Genomic DNA, 18,174 nt, shown 5'->3' with positions numbered 1-18,174 from the left:
ATCCATCCTGAGCATTCAGTGAAGACTAGTTAGCTGCCCTGGGAGAGGGCAGCTCTTAAGTTACATGGTAGAGTTCAGCATGACTGTATGTGCTTAAACACGCATGCCAGTTAAGATTGCTCAAGAAGCCATAGTTTTGTTATGTCCTAAATTATAAGTGCTTGTTTTTGCTGTCTTGGTGATCATCACACTAAAAAAAAGAAAAATAAATATTTCTTTGCACTTTTACCATGTGGGATTACATCCATAGCCACATATTCAACCAGCTGGGTTGGCATAAATCTGCTGTTTCAAATTGAAGAAGTGAAATAAGACGCTTATTTTGTGTCAACCAGTTACTAAGTTCCTGTGGTTCACTGACTTCTTTTTCCCTGCATTACAAATTTAAACAAATGCTGTCAGCTATCTCCTAGATGAGTGAACTACTGTGCTCTGCTCTTTCACAGGAGGAAATGGAAAGAGGGAGAGGTGACAGCATGACCTGGTGGCACTGCTGGGAGGATTGTGAGCCACAGCAGATGATGAAATCCTGAATGGCGGGGGCAGATGCACGTGGAGTTACCACTCTTGCATGATATATAGCACTCGGTCCTGGTATTTGGTGGGTTGTGATGGTTGCCTAAGTCAAGTTGGCTGCCAAAAAATGGTGTGACATGTTGCATCCTGGGATATTTTGGTAAACTTTACAACTGCTTAAAGGAGGGCAGGGGTGTAAGGATTTGTGACTTCTGTTTGAGCGCAGGAATGTGCTGCAGTGGTGTGGCTCATTGGCCCGTGGTCCATCTCCTCGTCTCATTTTGCAGTGCTGCTCTTCTCTGTAACTTTCCATGGTTTGCCTCCACCCTCCCGTTGGCATGCGTTGGCTGGCAGCGTTGCCTGTGCAGGGAATGGAGGAAAGACAGCGCCAGTGCTCTCAGGGGCCTGTGGCTTGTGGAAGTTAAAGCAAGTTAAATATCACAAATTTCCTGGAGATTTGTCTAGGGACGATGCTGGTACAGGCAGAGTTTTCAGAAGCTCTTGCTTTTGGTCTTTAGAAAACTTTTACAGAGTGTGAGTAAATGTCTTATTTTGGTTTTATGACTTGACTATACTTTCATGGATTTTTTTTTTTCTCAACAGCAGAGGGCACCTCTGAATATTGTGGTGCAATATTGCACCAAGCATGGAAATGCCAGGTTTTCAAAAAATAAAAGTTTAATGCTTAAATTCTTTTCTCCTTCCCTTCCACTTCAATGATGTGTCTGAGGCAGGCACCAGTCTTGGATATAATCTTAAGCATTTCTTACAAGAGCTTGAATATATCTGACTTTCACATTATTTCAAGTGCTTGCTGTGGTGAGACCCCTAGCTCTGCTTGTAATTAATTTTCAGTGTTAGAATTTTTCAAATTTCAACCTTGAATCTGGAAAGCTAGGCACCTAGAGCTGTTAAAAACTTGTAATAGCAATACCCAGCTCGCTTGTCCATGAGGGCACATGATACTGCTGTGGATACTGCTCGGTCTCCAGTTACCAAGAGGAGTAAGTGCCTTTCAGTGCTCACATGATGCGCCACTGAATTCTGTGGGAGCTACAGAGGTTTAATGTATTTCCCTTCCTTGCCTCCCTTTTTGCGAATGTCTGTTCTTTTTATGTATTACAGGCTGTGAGTTAATGTAATTTTTTGGAGTAAAAGATGACTGTAGTGTATTTTTACTTACTCCAAAGCTGTTCCATTCCTGTAGTACGCTTTCTGGAGGAATCATTCTCAGAGTAACTTATTTACGAGAGAATCTGAAAAAAAACAGTGTCTGCATGGTTGAAGTGCTTTCTGATGGAGGTGGTAGGCTGTGGGAGCTGCAAGATTTGGTTCCTTTTCTGGATCTGCCTAGTGCTAAAGTACAACCAAGGTATCATACTGCATTTGACAGGACAACCAAGGCACAGATATATTTCTATACCTCATAAGTTTAGCAAACCTTAGCTTTGTAATTTATGCTCAAGTTAGATTATATTTGGGGAAAACTACATATGTAAAAAAAAAAAAAACCTACCCAAACAAAAAAAAACCAACCAAACAAAAAAAACCCAAACAAACCAAGAAATGACTCTTGGTCTTCAGAGCTACAAATGTTGTGATGCAACTGTTGGGATGATTGTATTTCCCACTTTAGGTGACATAGTGCAGCAATTGATATTGCTTGCTGTAGATTTTATTTGGGATATGAGACAAACGTTTTGGCAGCTGACCTAAAAACATGCAGATTTGTTTTCCTCGGAAGCTAAACAGAACTATGGCTTTCACTGGCTTCAAGAAAAAATACAAGACCAGGTTCTGTTGTGAATCTTCTGCAGATGTTAAGTTATCTGGTATTATATTTTTATCTGAGCTCTCCAGCATTACTATAATTACACCCACGTAGACAACCTCTTGATGTATAATCTGAAGGCATCCGATACTCTGAGATAACACCTGCATAGAGCCGCAGCAGCAATTTAACGTGGACCTGTGTAGCTGACAAGGAGACTAGTAAGAACTTTCAGCAGTGAAGCTTAACATTGTTTTGAGATTTGACTTGTGTATCTGCGCACATGATGATGTGAATAACTAAACTGGTATAAAATCATAGAACAGTTTGGGTTGGAAGGGACCTCTAAAGCTCATCTAGTCCTACCCCCCTGCCGTGGGCAGGGACATCTTCAACTAGATCAGGTTGCTCAGAGCCCCGTCCAACCTGACCTTGAATGTTCCCAGGGACGGGAATTCATTTGTATTTTTGACCTTTGTGAGGGGTATCCTGGCATATGGTTGTCTTTGTATTAAATGGTTGTAGCAGAACGTTTAAGGAGATTTTTTTTTTAAGTTCTGTGTCAGGTTTGTGGTGATAAATTACAGTGATCTTGTGGGTCTGAGACATAGTGGATACTTGAAAATACATCTGTCAGTAACGCTATTTCTAGGTATGGCTCAACTGTAGTATTTATTCTAAGGAATACAAGAAAGCTTTTCAATAGATCCTTGAAAGAAGTTGAAGAGTTAAGGTTTGGTCAATGGGGGTCTGGATTGTTACTACATGTTTTTCAAAGGCTGAGAACAGCAGAACTAATCTTATTTCCAACAAAGAAGGAATAGAACAGCTTGAATTCTTGTATTTCTTGATTAACAAATTTGGAGCTTACTGTTTGCTGCTTTTTTCTCAGTGCAGCTGTTTCTCATCTACATTGGTTTGTTTACAAGGCAGATTCCACCACTGCCCTTCCCTACACTGTGCCTCAGGTATCGTTTACCTAGAATCTTTCTACAGGGAGAAGTGTGAGCATCAAGGTGTACCGAAAGGAAGGCTTTGTTTCTGACTAAAGCATTTCTCGGTTACTTTCATGGCTGCCTTACGTTGTGAAGTTAGAGGAGTACCTGCTGTTTCTGTATCGTGTTGTGGGAATCAGTAGACCACTAGATGGAGCAGAGGGTACAGTTAGCTCGGGAGATTGCACCAAGTCATGCTACAAGACTGGAGGCTAAAATAAAATGGAGTAGAAAATTAGAGCAGTGATTGGCCTGCTTTAAACTTGTCTATTAATATACCTGAACAAAAGTGGTGAGAGGAGGTTGAAATCCACTGGCATATAATTAACTGCTCATGTACTTTTTTTTAAATTAAGGGAGTATTGTGCTAGTGGTTTAGGTGCTGGAGTTTGATTGTTATAATAATCCTATCGCTGTAAATGTTGCAGCAATGAGGAAAATGGCTTTAAATGTCTTTTAGAATCTTACATTCCTGAGTTGTCACTGGTTATCTGGCTTTAAAAACAAATCCGGTCTGCCGTAGCTTCTGTGTTCATGCTGACTTCTTGGATTTTCTCAAAAAGTTACTTGCTTCAATAGCCAAATGTATAAATGAAGCATCTCGCTGTTTTCAAAACAGTCAATCAATCAAAACTTTTCTCAGTGAAACACTATTTTGGCCAGAGACTAGGCGAGAAGTTGGTACTAGATCCAAATGACTTTTAACTTGATTTTGGGTAGAAGTTGCCTTCTATGTACCCCTGTTCATTTGAATTTCGACCTTTGTGAGGGGTATCCTGGCATATGGTTGTCTTTATGTTAAATGGTTGTAGCAGAACATTTAAGGAGATTTTTTTAAGTTTTATGTCAGGTTTGTGGTGATAAATTACAGTGATCTTGTGGGTCTGAGACATAGTGGATACTTGAACAGTCTAGAAGTGTCAGGGATAAGACCATGCAGCTGTATGTGGTGATATTTGCTATCAACAGAGCATTCTTGGCAGCTAAACTATCTTCATAATTGAAAGTGTCCTACTTCTTAAACTGCGAACTAGACCTATAGTTCACAGTGGTAAGAGCTACTTGAAGATGTCGGTCTTGCCAAGGAGTTGAATTTATCACTTCTTTTACAAATCAGTTTTCTGTGCTGCTTATTTCCAGGTCCTATCACTTTCAGGTTAAATACTTGTTTGATAGCTTCAGTCCATGTTTCAATCCATGGTTGATGTGTGTGCTCTTTAGCAGCTACTTAATAGGTCATAAGGTCCTACTGGATCATGGGATTGATTATGCTTGATCTGTATCTTAACTTTGGTGTAGGACCTGCTTCTAAGAATGGAGCTGGATGAAAGCTGTCCGAGGAGAGCCTTCAGATAGTCTTAGTGCTAGGAAAGGCTCGTTAATGAGCTGGATCTCTGTCCTGGCTTGTGTAGCAGGAACTTGTAATTCCTCTTGAAGGCATCATACTGGTTGGATCTGGCGTTCTAGCAGGTCTGTTTCTCTTTCTCCCCCTCAGGCTTATCAGCAGTTTGAGGCAGAGGACAACATACAGATGGAGGGTGTTCCAAACTTGGTAAAAGCCATCAGACTTGGGAGGTAAGCTCTGATTTTTGAACAGGCAGGGTGGGCAGCTTTGCTGCCTAATTCTTCGTAATGCTGTCAGGAGGCAAAAACTCCAGAGTCTTCTCTCCAGTTTGCTATAATATTTAATCTCCCATTTTTAGGCTTGATTGGTTTGATTTGAGGGAACTTTGATTAGGATTGGTACTTCAGGTCATTGAATGTGTTAGGATATTGACAGTGCTGGAGTAGGTTGCAGGTGGACCTTGGGCATGAGTTTGTGGAGTTGTTCCAGTGGGATCCTTTCTCATCAGCCTAAAAATACTAGAATATTTGCATTTTATGCTCATACTTATGATGTCGAAAGACCTTTAAAATTTTTTCATGTAGACTTGCAACCATGAGTAGTGAAACTTTTCAGATGTATATTATATTTTGTGCGTGTAATATCTTGCACAATGTAATCTTGCACTGTAGTATCTTCCATGATGTAACAAGGATATAATGGCTTTATAAAGACATCTTACAACAGAGACAATGGGTATTTTGCTTTTAGGATGTATATTATCAAACTGATTTTATCATCTACCTATTAAGAATTAGACGTCTTAGTGGAAAAAAGTCTCAGACTGAAATATCAGAGGAGCTTTTTTTTATTGTTACTTAAAAGTCAGATTGATGGGAACCATGTCTAGTTGCCACTTTGCCAACCCAGCGTGTCAGGCAGTGCCAGCACCCAGCTCCGTTCCTCTTGGGGGGATGTTATCAGGGTGGTGCCAGACTTCCACTCTTTTGTGCGCTGGTGGAGTAAAATGGAACTGGCGACAATTCGGGTTTAAATGTGCTTCTGGGTACCAGCGGAAGGCATTTTTTTTGTCTCTTATTTAGTTTCCTGTTATGCTGATGGGAGTGTACCTTTAATAGTGACTTAGTAAGTTTCTCCAAGGTTTTGGGGCCAGAATCTGGTGGTCTTCCTCAGAAGTCTTCTGGCTGTTCTTCACTAGGTTCAAGTATCTTCTGTGTTCAAGTCCGTGATCCTCAGGGCATATCTGATCTCTTCCACGGTGTTTAATTGGAAAAGGGAAGCATGTTTTGTTGGTTGGTTGTTTTGTCAAGATCTTACCTTTGATGGGAGGCATGTTTTGGGTAGAATAGATTTCTGGTGTTGTGTATCATCCTGCTGGTATTGGAGAAGCCTGTTTTGAGTACTGTTAATGTGGTGTCTGAGGGTATATAAACTTAGTGTACATCCGCTTATGACTGAAACTTCCAGCTGAAGGACTGTAATGTGTTACACAGCTGGAAATGACTTCCAGAAGAAAATGCTGAATGTCAATTACATCATCTTCTAGGGCCTTCATTTTTTTAACCTTTGTATGTAACGAAAATAATTATCAGATGTAATGAAGATATCCTCCTTGACTATGCAGTACCTGTATCTATGTACATTTGTCTTCTATGACTTGATTTAAGGAACTATTTGAAATTGGGCCATAGAAGGAGAAAACGGTGTGCTTCGTTGTGGAACCTCAACCGTTGTGAAAGTGTTTGTTATATCCATAACAGTGGGAAACACTTTCGTGGATTTCAGAAGGTAGGTTATGGACAGCTACGAAGAAAGAAGGGTGTTTGTAACACCTAATGTGGCGTTCGTTTTCATTAAATGCACTCTGTCAAGTACTTTTCCCAGAATCCACCAGGTAAAATTAATCTCTGGGAGCCAGTGTTGGCCGCGCTGTCTAGACACGAGCGTACCAAACAACGTCGGGGTGCATCGCCGTGGTTTCTTTGCAGGTTCCCGGTGAGGCCGCGTTGAACCGCGACGTCACCCTCCGGCCCGAAGCAGCGGTGTTTCACAGGGAGGCGGCACGGGCGCGGGGCTGCCTGCCTCTCGCCGGGCGCTTGGACACTGTTTCTAGGGGAGGGAGCTGCTTTCACAAAACACGGAGCCAATTAAGTCATACATTTGCACTTTCTGATTTCCAGGCTATTTGCCTGTCCTAAAGCAGGTCTAGCACAGCGGAAAGGTTACCAGGCCCCTGGTCTGCAGGGAAGGGAGGGACACGGGGAACTGTAATGCAAAGCCTGGAGACGGTGGATTCGCGAGCGAGCACAGCCGCCGCTGGACGGGGTGTGGGCCGCTAAAGCTGCTGAGCTCTGCCTTGTTCCTGCCCACCGGTTACTGCTAGGATGTCTCTGATGTCAGCTGTTGTACAGCGCAATGACTTCTGACTGGAATACTGGTCAGTCTAAGATAGTGGATAAAATTTGGTTTGTCATGTCACGCTTTGTAACTATAAATTCTGACACTCGTTTCTGTAGGCACTTAACTACAAGCTTCCATATAACCTCCCTTTAAATGTATGAGGAGGCTTAAAACATCTGTTGTCTAAAAATAATAAACTAAAATCTTCCATTCATTAGATATTGGTGTCCTGCATTGCACCTCAAAAATACATATTTATGTATGTATTGTCCTGTAAAATATATTTTTATGTATGTTGTGCTGTAAACACTTGTACATCACTTACTGCTATTTGACCCAAAGAACTCTTGTTCAGTCTGATAACAGTGCAGAAATGAAAGTGTTCAATCTTGCATTAGTATAAATAAAATTCTATTTAATACTTTTGCTCAGATATTTATAGGTGGAGTGCAAAAAGTTGTGTCAAGGAACTTAATGTTCTTGTAAGAGCAAGATTGGATTAGGAGCTAAGAATGTTTAGAGAGATTTGAGTGAGTAGGCAATTAAGTATTTTGGTTCCAGCATTTGAGACTGGCAAAGATTTTTTTTTTAATTGAAATGTACTTACAGTAAAATACAGTGCCAAAATACAGATATATGGAGCAAAAAGAAATGGTATATTGAGAATTAATTTTCAGAAGACCCAGTTGGCAATATGAAAATGTGCAAATGGCAGAGAAGATGCTGGCATTTGTCTTCAGATAATGCGTTTGGCAGTGAGTCTCTGGAGCTGAGTAACTACAAATTTGATGTTTCCCAGGGGTATTTAAACATGGCAAGTGGAATAAGAGAAGCTCAGTTACAGAACTGGAAACACATGCTTTATATCACATAAATATCGTGCTCAAAAATACCTAAACAAAAAGATGGAATTCACATTTAAGCAGCAAAAAATGTTTTCTGTTTGAATGGAAGGAATTAGTTGTGTGAAGAAGGTTCTGAAATTCTCTTCATTTTTCTGCAAATTAATTGCGTAGCTTGTTCCAGCTCATCTCTTAATATGAACTTATTGTCTAAAGTTCTACTAAATCTGCTAGATGTATTTTTAGTTTCTTGGAATACCTACAGAAATATTCAAATGTTTTCTTTCCCTGAATCTATTGCCTTAATACTCAGTGAAATATAAGTGAATGCCAGCGGAAGTCTTAATTTCTGTACCACAACATATGACTTGAAGCTATTTAGAAAATACCTTGTTTATGTTTGTTCTAGTTAAACACCTCTGGAGATTATGTGTGGTTATATTCTAGGAAACCAATGTAGAGCCTTAACTGAAGCTCACAGCTCTCATCCGAGATTTTCACACGTGCACGTGGAAAACATAGAGGCAGAAGCCACATCACATAGCTAGACTCAGTCTGGATTGGTGCGAGCAGTAAGCTGTCTTTGAACATGAAAATCCCCTCTCATTGGACTAGCAATCAGCTAGGGAAAATAGTACTTAGGCTTTTTACGAGGACTGCGAATCGTAAGATTGTGCTGCTGCTGATGTACTTGGGAAGCTGAAGTGTTGAGAGTTTAAAAACGCAAGAACCAACATAGTTTTTATCCTGCTTTTTGCTATTCACTACTAAGAATACTCTCATCTCTGATCTGGTTGCCTAGTCCTAGGCAAATCACAGTCTCATTTACTAGAACTCTGAATTTAATTTTGATTCCTTTTTTAATTTTTCTTCTTCCAGTTAGCAGACTTGAGGAGAGGGAGGCAGAACTCAAGAAAGAATACAATGCACTTCATTCAAGACATACAGAGGTAGGTCGTTATGCCAAGATGAATTCAGAGTATCTGTAAAAATGTAGATCTATGGAAAACTTCGTGTTGTGAGCAACTGGGAAAATTATTGGATGTTTTGGTTTATTCACTGATGCTTGGATGTTTGTATTGGTAATGTTGGTTGTAACCAGGCTTCATTTTGGTATGTAGTTTTTCTATTTCACATTTAAGTGTGTATTTCTCCATGTTAGTTTGAATTACACGTTTGTCCATTTTATAGCTTTCTCAGATATTCAGAAGTTTTAAACATAGGAATTTGCTTTTTCATATTTCAAAGACGATTGTTCAAAGCACACTAACAAACTTCAGAGAAATAGAAATGAAATTGCAATCTCAGTACTCTTTCCAGCAGTCTTCCATGTTGGTTTTACTTGCACCATTGAAGGAACAAATACCTTAAAAATTGGCCTCCTACTGAGATTCATGGTTAAAAGAAGTTCCTGCCACGCTTATTGATAGCTATTGAAAACAGTATTTGCTAATGAAGATGGGACAAGCTTGACTTTGTTAAATTAAATAAATAAGACCCACGCTTTTTAAGTTGGTTCTAGAGCACAAAAGGGACTTGGGGCGCTTTGATTTTTAGCGGTATGTTGTCTTTCCCATGCAGGGATGCTTACTGCCTAACTAGTATACTTATTTTAGTGAGAAAATCACTAGGTTCTCTGAATAATTCTGATTAATCTGAAGCGCCAATATTGAGCACAGTTCTTCTCCTTACTCTGATTGCTTTGCCTTTGTTTGAAAGGTCAGATAGCTGTTTTTAGATCGTCACTAGCAGTGGGGAATGCAATACTGACTGTTCCTAGTTCAAAAGACCACATGTGGGGAAGGGGAAAGCAAACACAGATGTCTGATTTGGTTACCTTTAGTACTTCCTTAGCAATCTTAAGATGAGTATGTTTTCCTGACAGTAGCTGAATGTGGCTTGGAACCACAACCAGCATATAGCTCTTGAGTATTGCATGACAAGATTTCTGCAGCTCTTAAAAATATTCGTATATTTACTGAAATCCTAATGTATTTAAGATCATGTTTGTTACTAAATAGTTGCTTTAGAATGCTGCATCTGTTGAAAACTGGAAATTTAAGTACAGTGAGAAGTGACCAAGCTTAATGCTGCCCACTTAAGTTTTACATCCTTTTGAATTGGAAGTACTTCATAGTACTGTGTGCTTGCAAAGTTTTGGTTTATTTTAGTTAGAACCTATGGGTACTATCACAATAGAAATGGCGCAGGTTTTTATTGAACCCTGTTTTGCAGAGTTCAAGATAACTAAATGTATTGGGCACCATTAATTTAATGAAATGCTAATGAAATGTTCTGACTATCTTTTTATGTAGGTTTTGCTCCAAAATGGACAACAACCTCTGCTGGTTTGATTCCAATTTATTAAATGCTTTTACATCTTAAATTCACTTTCTTTGGTGCAGGGAGAGGTGTTTCCTTGGGCTTTATTATTACTGAGGTGACTATGTCCTTTCTTCATGAAGAAATAAGTTGTAATGCAACATGGTATATTCATACCTCTGTGCTCCTAAAATCAGGTCTCATGTTTTCTGTGCCCCTTCCTTTCAGCATGTTTACTTCCTTCTTTCTTTGTTTCCCAGCGTTTTTATTTTTTTCCTTTTGAATGTTTCACCTCTCTCCCTTCATGTTACGTAGCTTCTAAAACCAAAAACCTTTACCTTAGGTTATTTCTGGTTTTTGTCTATGAAGATTTTGATCTGTCTTTAGGTGACAAGTGTACACCTTACTAGAGGTACCCAAAATTCTCAGACCACCAGCTGGCAGCTGCTGAAATACAACAGTATATTCAAGATAGGACATGGAGAGTTGATGGGGTAATGGGTTTGTGGGCTGCGAAAGCTCAGCTCCGGGAGCTAGGGGCAAGATATTTTGGCAAATATCCAACCTACTTTAAGCATTAAGTTATCAAGTTTATTGGCTTAAATACGTCTATCACAGTACTTGTTTCTGAAACCTTTCTTACTTTCATGGGTTTTTAGGAAGGAATATTTTTTTCCTCCTGAATCAGCTTCACCATTGTCTTTGCAAGTGATCCATCTTTGGTACTTACTGAAATGGCAATTGTTTTTCTTTCAATTGACCAAATAATGAACAGAGGATTAGAAAGATTTTTTTTTTTTAGCTCTAAGAGGTTGGCAGTGATTACTTTGACAGATGTCGCGTTAAAGATGCGACTTGACTGCATTTTCTGCAATCTTAATTTCTAGCAACTTTTCTCTATTCTGCCTGTATTTGCTTCCTCCCATTCCCTTCATTATTCTTTAATTCGCAGCTTAGTATTTCAGACTTGCATGTCTTTCTCTTCCAACTCTTGACTTCACCGGGGCTCCATAACCATGTCTTCCTTCAGCACTAACCCTACCTGCTTGTGGCTACCTCTTTGCTGGAGATCACTGCCCAGCAAGCTCGCCGGCTCAGCAGCTCACGGGAGCTTCACCTGAACGGTTTCAGTCAAAATGGACCAAGACCTACTTAAACTGATTAAGCCGTGGGAAGTTACACCGGTGATGCAAACCAGAGAACTGAATCCCTCACCCGCAGCGTGCGTTGTGATGAGTGCTGGGACTGCTCCTTGGAGCTCAGCCTGCCGGAGACAGGGCTCTGCGTTGCAGCTCCAGGGCACCAGCCTGCCCTAGCAACAAGGTGTCTTTGCAGCTGCCGACAGCAGGGCTGCCTTGACTTGTTAAAGCTCTGGGAAGAGGCTTTAGCCTTCTTCGCCCTTCTGTCAAATTAGCCTCTATCTTTCTTGCTGCTCTCTCTAGAGTGGGAGATGGGCTAATGAGTGTGAGTGGAATACATCCCCTTAAGCTTCCTCCCCTGGCAAGTCTGTGCTTGAGCTAATTGGCTTGATTTTAAATGGATTAGGGTATGATACCCTGAGCAGTTGAGTTGGTAGATTGGAAGGTGGAGTGTAGTTGGGCATTTGGAGCAGGTAGTGGAGAGGATAACGTGTTCAGTCAGAACATAATGTGTGAATGCAGCCTGAACATGTTCCGACATCCCTGTCATAATTCCCTGCTTAGTTAACATGCTCTGGTCCCTTGTCTTTCCTCTGCTTGCAGCTTGTTTTGGTCTTGTGCTGATCTAATCCTCAGAACAGAGGAGCAATAAAGCAGCATGCTGGAGTTCCTTAACTTGAACTTCTGGGATTTAACTATGCCAAGTCTCGTTTCCATCTTTCTCTGGCTATAAAGGGCCAGATGCAGGAAATGATCGTGCAGCCACAAGGACAGCGTGCTAGAAAGTTGAATGGTTGATAGTGCTCTAATCTAAAAATCTTTGGACCTTTGCTCTATAGACTTAGAAAGGAATTTTATTACTCGGTTATAGCTTTTATCTGAAATACTGTTCTGTTTAATAGAAAATGTACTTGTTATATTACCTGTATAAAAGCAGTCTTGTCTTCTGCACGTACGTGTTGGTGCTTTTTGCCTTTGCTGCAAAGAGATGATGCACTGCTGCTAGAGACTCTTTCAGAGCAAACCCCCCAAGTAGGAGGTAAAGGGTCTTATTTTCTTTTTCTGCATAGTTAATGGGGCACACTTCATGACTATGGCACTGGCTTTTTAAAGGCTTGGCTGCGGACTGTTTTATGTTTGCTACTCAGTTGGGAAACTGAGGCAAAGCAGTACTTTAGCATCTACTTGAGAGTTGACTAACACCCTTGGCACTTCTCTGCACAGATTTCCAAAATAAAACTTTTTTTTTTCTGTTTAAGGAAGGTGATTCTTTTTATCCTTTGGGAAACACAAGGCAAAGATGGTTCGATATCTCTTTCCCTGACACACAGAATATGGGCTTAGTTTAATGAAGCATAATTGGGCCATGGAAGTTTCTCAGTGTTTTGCGCTGATACAATGTGACAGAACAGTGAGCCTGTCTCTGGCATTGGGAATGTACTTTGTCAGGCTCATTTGGATAAACAGATATCCCCAGCAAGTCCCTGTTATAGGGCAACAGGAAGAGAAGGCTGAGTGGAGATGTCTAATTACAGTTGTGGCTAAGCATGGGTGCCAGTCATAGTGGTTTTGAGATTAGACTTTAGATACCTGTTCAAGCAAGTAGTTTTTTCTGAAGCCTTACGCTAAGCATTAACAGCTTGATGTATAAAGCCTGGATTTAACGTCTTTACATACTATTGTATCTGCCAGCAACATCACCTTATATGTGGATAAAGATGCATCGAACTCACCAGTGGGAATGATGCTTTTACTTAGGTGACAAGCTCACCATGAATCCTTAAAGGTAAAAGGTAGTTACGTGGAAGTATATTTAGGACTTTGGTACTGAATCAAGGAGATTCTAGAAATGTCTGTTACCTTAATAAATCTAGATTATGTGGGACACAGAAAGATCTATATATACACAGTTGGTCGCACATTCCCAAAGGGAGGAGCCACTTGTGCCAAACCTGATTGGATCCGCAGGATGAACAGCGAGGGCTGTAGCACAGAGCCTGGTCTGACAGTGAAAGAATTACTAAAACCTGTCCTGGGGGAGTTAAAGCATTGGCACAGAAAGGAAGGAGGAGTGAAAGAGAAAGGAAGGTATAAAGGAGATGCTCTCAACCTGGTTAAGGAAAAGGTGCAGGTAACAATAACCACAACATGGTATATACACATTTGTTTTTGACAAAGAAAGTTATCAGGCTTGCGTACATTGGGAGTGGTCGTATTTGTAAGGGTAGGAATAGAAACTAGTGACAGGATGGTCATTGTCTTTCACTGAATGCTGAAGCTTAAGACGTAGAAAAACCTGTAACACTTTCTACAGTTGCAGAACTTGTCATGTGCTGTATGAGGAAACCAATCTGAGTATTTTTTGAGATGGAAAGACATTGCATTGCTATCACTTGCATTCGAAGGGAATGACTTTCCTATTCATGCTGTAATGTCTTCAGAAGCTCATTATAGTCAGTTTTTACATGTTGTGCCCTAAAATGAGCTAACACGTGAATTGTGAAATGCTGTTAACTACATAAACTCAAACTTTGAAGAATTACCTTATCTTTTATCCCCTCAACTAACGGTAATTGAGCAATGTATTTAATTACAACAGTGATGAAGAGTGGTCAGTATTTATGATGTCTCCCTTGGGACAATTGGTCATATTCGAAATACTTGTGGACTTTAGGGGCAGCAAGGTGAGCTGTCAGTAGTAAAAGGTTATGGATGATTAAATATTGACTGCAACTCTTACTGAAGAGAAGGGTGGTAGATGTAGCCTTTTATTTATCATCTGTCTTTCAGTGTAACTTCAGTAAGAATTGTGCTGAGCAGAGAGCAATTATTCAATTTAGATCCATTTTTAAATTGTCAGTAATATTAATTCTTTTTCTTTGGATAGCTGAGTAATCTCAAAACATAGCAAAACTTTTGATCAAATTTTGAGCACTTGAGATTTCTAGTGTGTTAATTCATTAGACTTTTTTCTTTGGATCAGGATGGCACTTCAAGGATATGCTGAGTCTTGGAGTAATTTAGATTGAAAAGAGCCTCTGGAGGTCATCTGGTTCAAATCCCAGTGGTTTTGGAGGGAGTCTTCAAAATTTTCTTGTAGATGAGCAGTTAGTGAGCTAAATTCCCAATAAGTTACAGTATTTTTTTTTATTTCAGCCTTTTCATTAACTGATTTCTAGAAGTTGAAAATCCATGTGCTATGTCTCATGACTCTACAGCACCAGCTGTGTAGCCCCCCCCTGTGTCCCATGGGTAGAGAGGGAGGCTGAGGAACTTTGCTGCTTGTGGACAATATTCCAGTATTGTCAGCTTTTATCCCTGGGACCCTGGATCGAGGCAGTCCGTGGACTTTACATGGTGGTACCACTGTTTTTCTGATTTTGGGGATAACACTGGTGTGTATAGCCTGGATCTGTGGACAAGCTGCCGTGCTGCACTGCACATGCACACATTTGGTTTTTATCTTATTTTTGTGTCCCTATAGCTTACGTGCTTTATGCTGAAGTATGTGACCTTCAGATTTGCTTATTTTACCATCAGCAGTATTTTGATCTGCAGAACAATACTAAACTACATAGTCCTTTAATTTGACCTGCCCTCTAGCCTCTCTATGTGGGTAATAAATATGATGAGACATTTCAGTAAACAAAGAATAGATTGAGGGGAGGGAAGAAAGTAGGTTAAACCATGTATTTTGCAAAACACGGAAGTTGTGCGGGTTTTACTGACCCTACTCTTTTTTTTTTTTCTCCTTATGTGTTAGTTGTTCCCTGGAAAGGTACTAGTTACTCAAGTTCTGTTCAGTAGCTAAAAAGCACCACAGATGTTCTGTGTAAAATTTTACTTAGAGAAACCAGTTGGTGTGCTGCAAATGGAAGTGTTTGCAAGTAGGTCAGCTTCTGTTCAGTAATATCTCCCTTGCATGATGAGGGAATACATGAACAGGATACAGAATGGTCTAATGTGCATTTCAAAGTTAATGCATTATTTTTTCCTGGAATTTCTAAATTAATTTGGATTATGATAAACTCTTGTAAAACTATGCACAGGAGCCATTGGAACACCTAATTTTGGTTGCTTGGTGGAAACGGAAAAAACAAGAAATGTGGATAGTTGAAGGTGGAGCTTTCAATTCTTTTGATTGCTTCTGTGTATGAGCAAGCATTAAAAAAATTCAGAAAGCAAATGAGATGGTCCAAGTAAAATGCTGCATTTATGTAATTTTGTTGGAGGATAAATTTTGTAAGCTTTTGACAGCAGTTAAGGTATATCATATAATGTTTCTTTAAAAATAGCAAGATTTTTTTTGGGGGGGTCTGAATTATATTAATTAGTTCAGGTGAATACTGGGAAAACCAGGATCTGTATGTAACCAGTATTTACCATATAAGTTACTGATTTATAGAATATCCATCAATCAGGATGTCTTAAGCCAGTTCGCTCTACCAAAAAAAAAATCTCAGACTAAGAATATATATTCATATCTAGCTAATGCTGGCAAGCAGTGTTTGTGGAGAAGCTGATATTAACTGAAGTTAGTAGCATCCGAAGGTCAAGCTTACTGGCCTTGGACACATCAGCCCCGACTTGAAAGTAACATGCAGATGTGGGTTTCCAGGTCCTGCTGAATTCAGTCCTAATGTATGCAGATGCCCCCCAAATAAAAGGTTATGTAATATTGGTTGTACAAATGCCTGTTAATAACCCTATTCTAAAAGTGTGTGTATACCCTTTCTAGAATAGCAGAAGAAATTACAGTTTTGTAGAATAGGTATTTTTTTCTAGAGGAAGCCTTTGAGATGTGACCTCAGTATGTCTCAGGAAAAAAATACACTAAGTTCTTCTGCAATACACCTATGATTTCTTTCCTTCTGTCTTTTTTTTTTTTTTTTTTCCTCCTGGTGCCCTATTCATCTTTGAATGCGAGTGCAGAAATGCTAAAAATGCCAAATGTCATGTAGGCTTCTCTTCAGGCTTTCCCAGCTTTCATTTCAAAGACACATGTCCGAACTAACCTTTTGGAGTGATGCAGTGGTACTTGTCACTTCCCCCCATGCCCGTCCGGGATCAGTTACATCCGAGTAGCATCATCCTTTGGCCTGTTGGAATCGGGGTCCATTAGCTAAGTCATGACTGCAGGAGTTGGCCTGTGGCTGTCTCTCTTAAAAGAAAGAGAGCAAGCAAGCAAAGCTCTTCTCGAGTGCTAAAAATCCACAGGCACTCCGTCCTTTTTATGAGATATCAGTCTAGATAATTTAAAACCAAAGCTTTCTGTATTCTCTATAAGTGAACTTAAATTTATTTGGATGTTGGCAGAAAAAAAGAGAAGAGATGCTGACTTCGTATTTCTGCCTATGGAAATAATCTGATTCTTAGTTTGTAGATTCATTATGTTTAATATTTGAGGTGCATATTGTCTGACCTTTGCAGTTCTTTGCAGTTAGGCTATAGTGAAATGTATTGTGTGTCATATAGTAAATTTTGATATCTGTTGGGCGTAGAGGTCTTAAACAGCCTCTGAAATGGATTTGAACGTGGCACTTCTGTTCAAAACTCGTTTGTAATACCACATGCACTTTGTGTGCCCTTAGGATGTTTCCTGTGCATGAATGCACGAGTAAGTTCTCAAATTTTTATATTTATTATGGGCTTCTCTTCTGGTTTGTGGTTTTACACACTGTATAATTTTGCTCTTTTCTTTACCTGTTTCTTTAATGTTTCTGAATGCTTTTACTATTTTTAGCACTACAGGGGAAGATTATATTGTATTGGCCAAGAATTATGCAGTTGCAGTAAAAGTAAATGGTATTAAAAATTTCTTGCTGTTTCTCTGTCATTTTAAACAGATGATTCACAATTATATGGAGCACTTGGAAAGAACCAAACTTCATCAGCTAACAGGGGGTGATCAGCTAGAATCCACAACACACAGTAGAATTAGGTAAGCTATTTATTACGCTCTCACCCTGAAATGAAAGGAAAAAAATCCATTCATTTGTGTTTGCAAGACTTTGTTCTTTAATCCTGCAACAACAGTTTGGCTGAATCGGAAAGATTTGTTGTATGATTGGAATGCGGTAAGAGAATAGTGTAGAAATCAGTAGAAAGAGGCTTTTGCTGTTGTACTGCTAAACGTTGAGATATACTTTGTACATTAGCCTTAAACAATTTCAGCTTTTTTGAGTGTTTGCATTCGGGTAGGCAGGGAAAATGTCAGCAGCTGTCCCAAAATAATTGATATCTTGCCATGGCTTTGTGTACAGGTTGGTGAAGGTGCGTATCGTGGTACCCATTTGTTCTAAGGGCTTGTGTGAATGTATTATGCAGATTTTGAAGCTTTCTAGCCTATGAACTCTGCGTGGAAGGAGGGGAGAATAACTCCAGGGCTGGCTGCGTCTCTGCGTCGCTGCATAGATGCTGCGAGGAGCCCGGCGGCTCCCGGCGCGAGGGGGAGGAGAGCGGTGATGTCATTGCTCTGGAGCTGCTGCAGAAGAGTGGAAAGCTGCTGCTGATGGCATTGTTTTTGTGGCAGCGGCTGAATGACAGACTTTGCCTACAAAGATACACCCTCGGCCCCTGTGTAGCCTTCTTGGTTCCGGCGTTTCACCATGCCAGCACAGCGCCATGAATCCTGGATGCATGCTGCTATTTGTGTTTGGCTTCGTTGGCGGGGCGGTGGTCATTAATTCGGCTATCTTGGTATCTCTCTCAGTTTTGCTGCTTGTGCACTTTTCTATTTCTACTGGTGTGCCAGCTCTGACGCAGAACCTACCAAGGATACTCAGGTACTCTGACCTACTGAACCTTGGCTTCATGCGCTCTTTCTTTTTCTCTGCTTTCCGTT

At 40.2% G+C, this 18,174-nt stretch overlaps 1 protein-coding gene across 4 annotated transcripts in view; it reads left to right on the top strand.

Annotated features, from left to right (window-relative positions):
* SPAG9 (sperm associated antigen 9) overlaps positions 1-18,174 on the top strand; it is a 66,170-nt gene that overhangs the window by 10,756 nt on the left and 37,240 nt on the right. For 2 of the 4 annotated variants that reach the window (XM_076353755.1, XM_076353757.1), the window contains exons 3-4: positions 8,749-8,819; positions 17,177-17,271. In XM_076353755.1, the coding sequence (XP_076209870.1) occupies positions 8,749-8,819; positions 17,177-17,271 (166 nt within the window). Of the gene's footprint in view, positions 1-8,748; positions 8,820-17,176; positions 17,272-17,780; positions 18,116-18,174 lie in introns of those variants that run through there. The other 2 variants (XM_076353758.1, XM_076353759.1) reach the window with 2 other exon arrangements.

The sequence above is a fragment of the Aptenodytes patagonicus genome, chromosome 16 (genome assembly GCF_965638725.1).
Source record: "Aptenodytes patagonicus chromosome 16, bAptPat1.pri.cur, whole genome shotgun sequence".
Taxonomy (NCBI): Eukaryota; Metazoa; Chordata; class Aves; order Sphenisciformes; family Spheniscidae; genus Aptenodytes; species Aptenodytes patagonicus.
The sequence above is the reverse complement of the archived record's forward strand: the minus strand, read 5'-3'. Positions and strand labels throughout refer to the sequence as shown.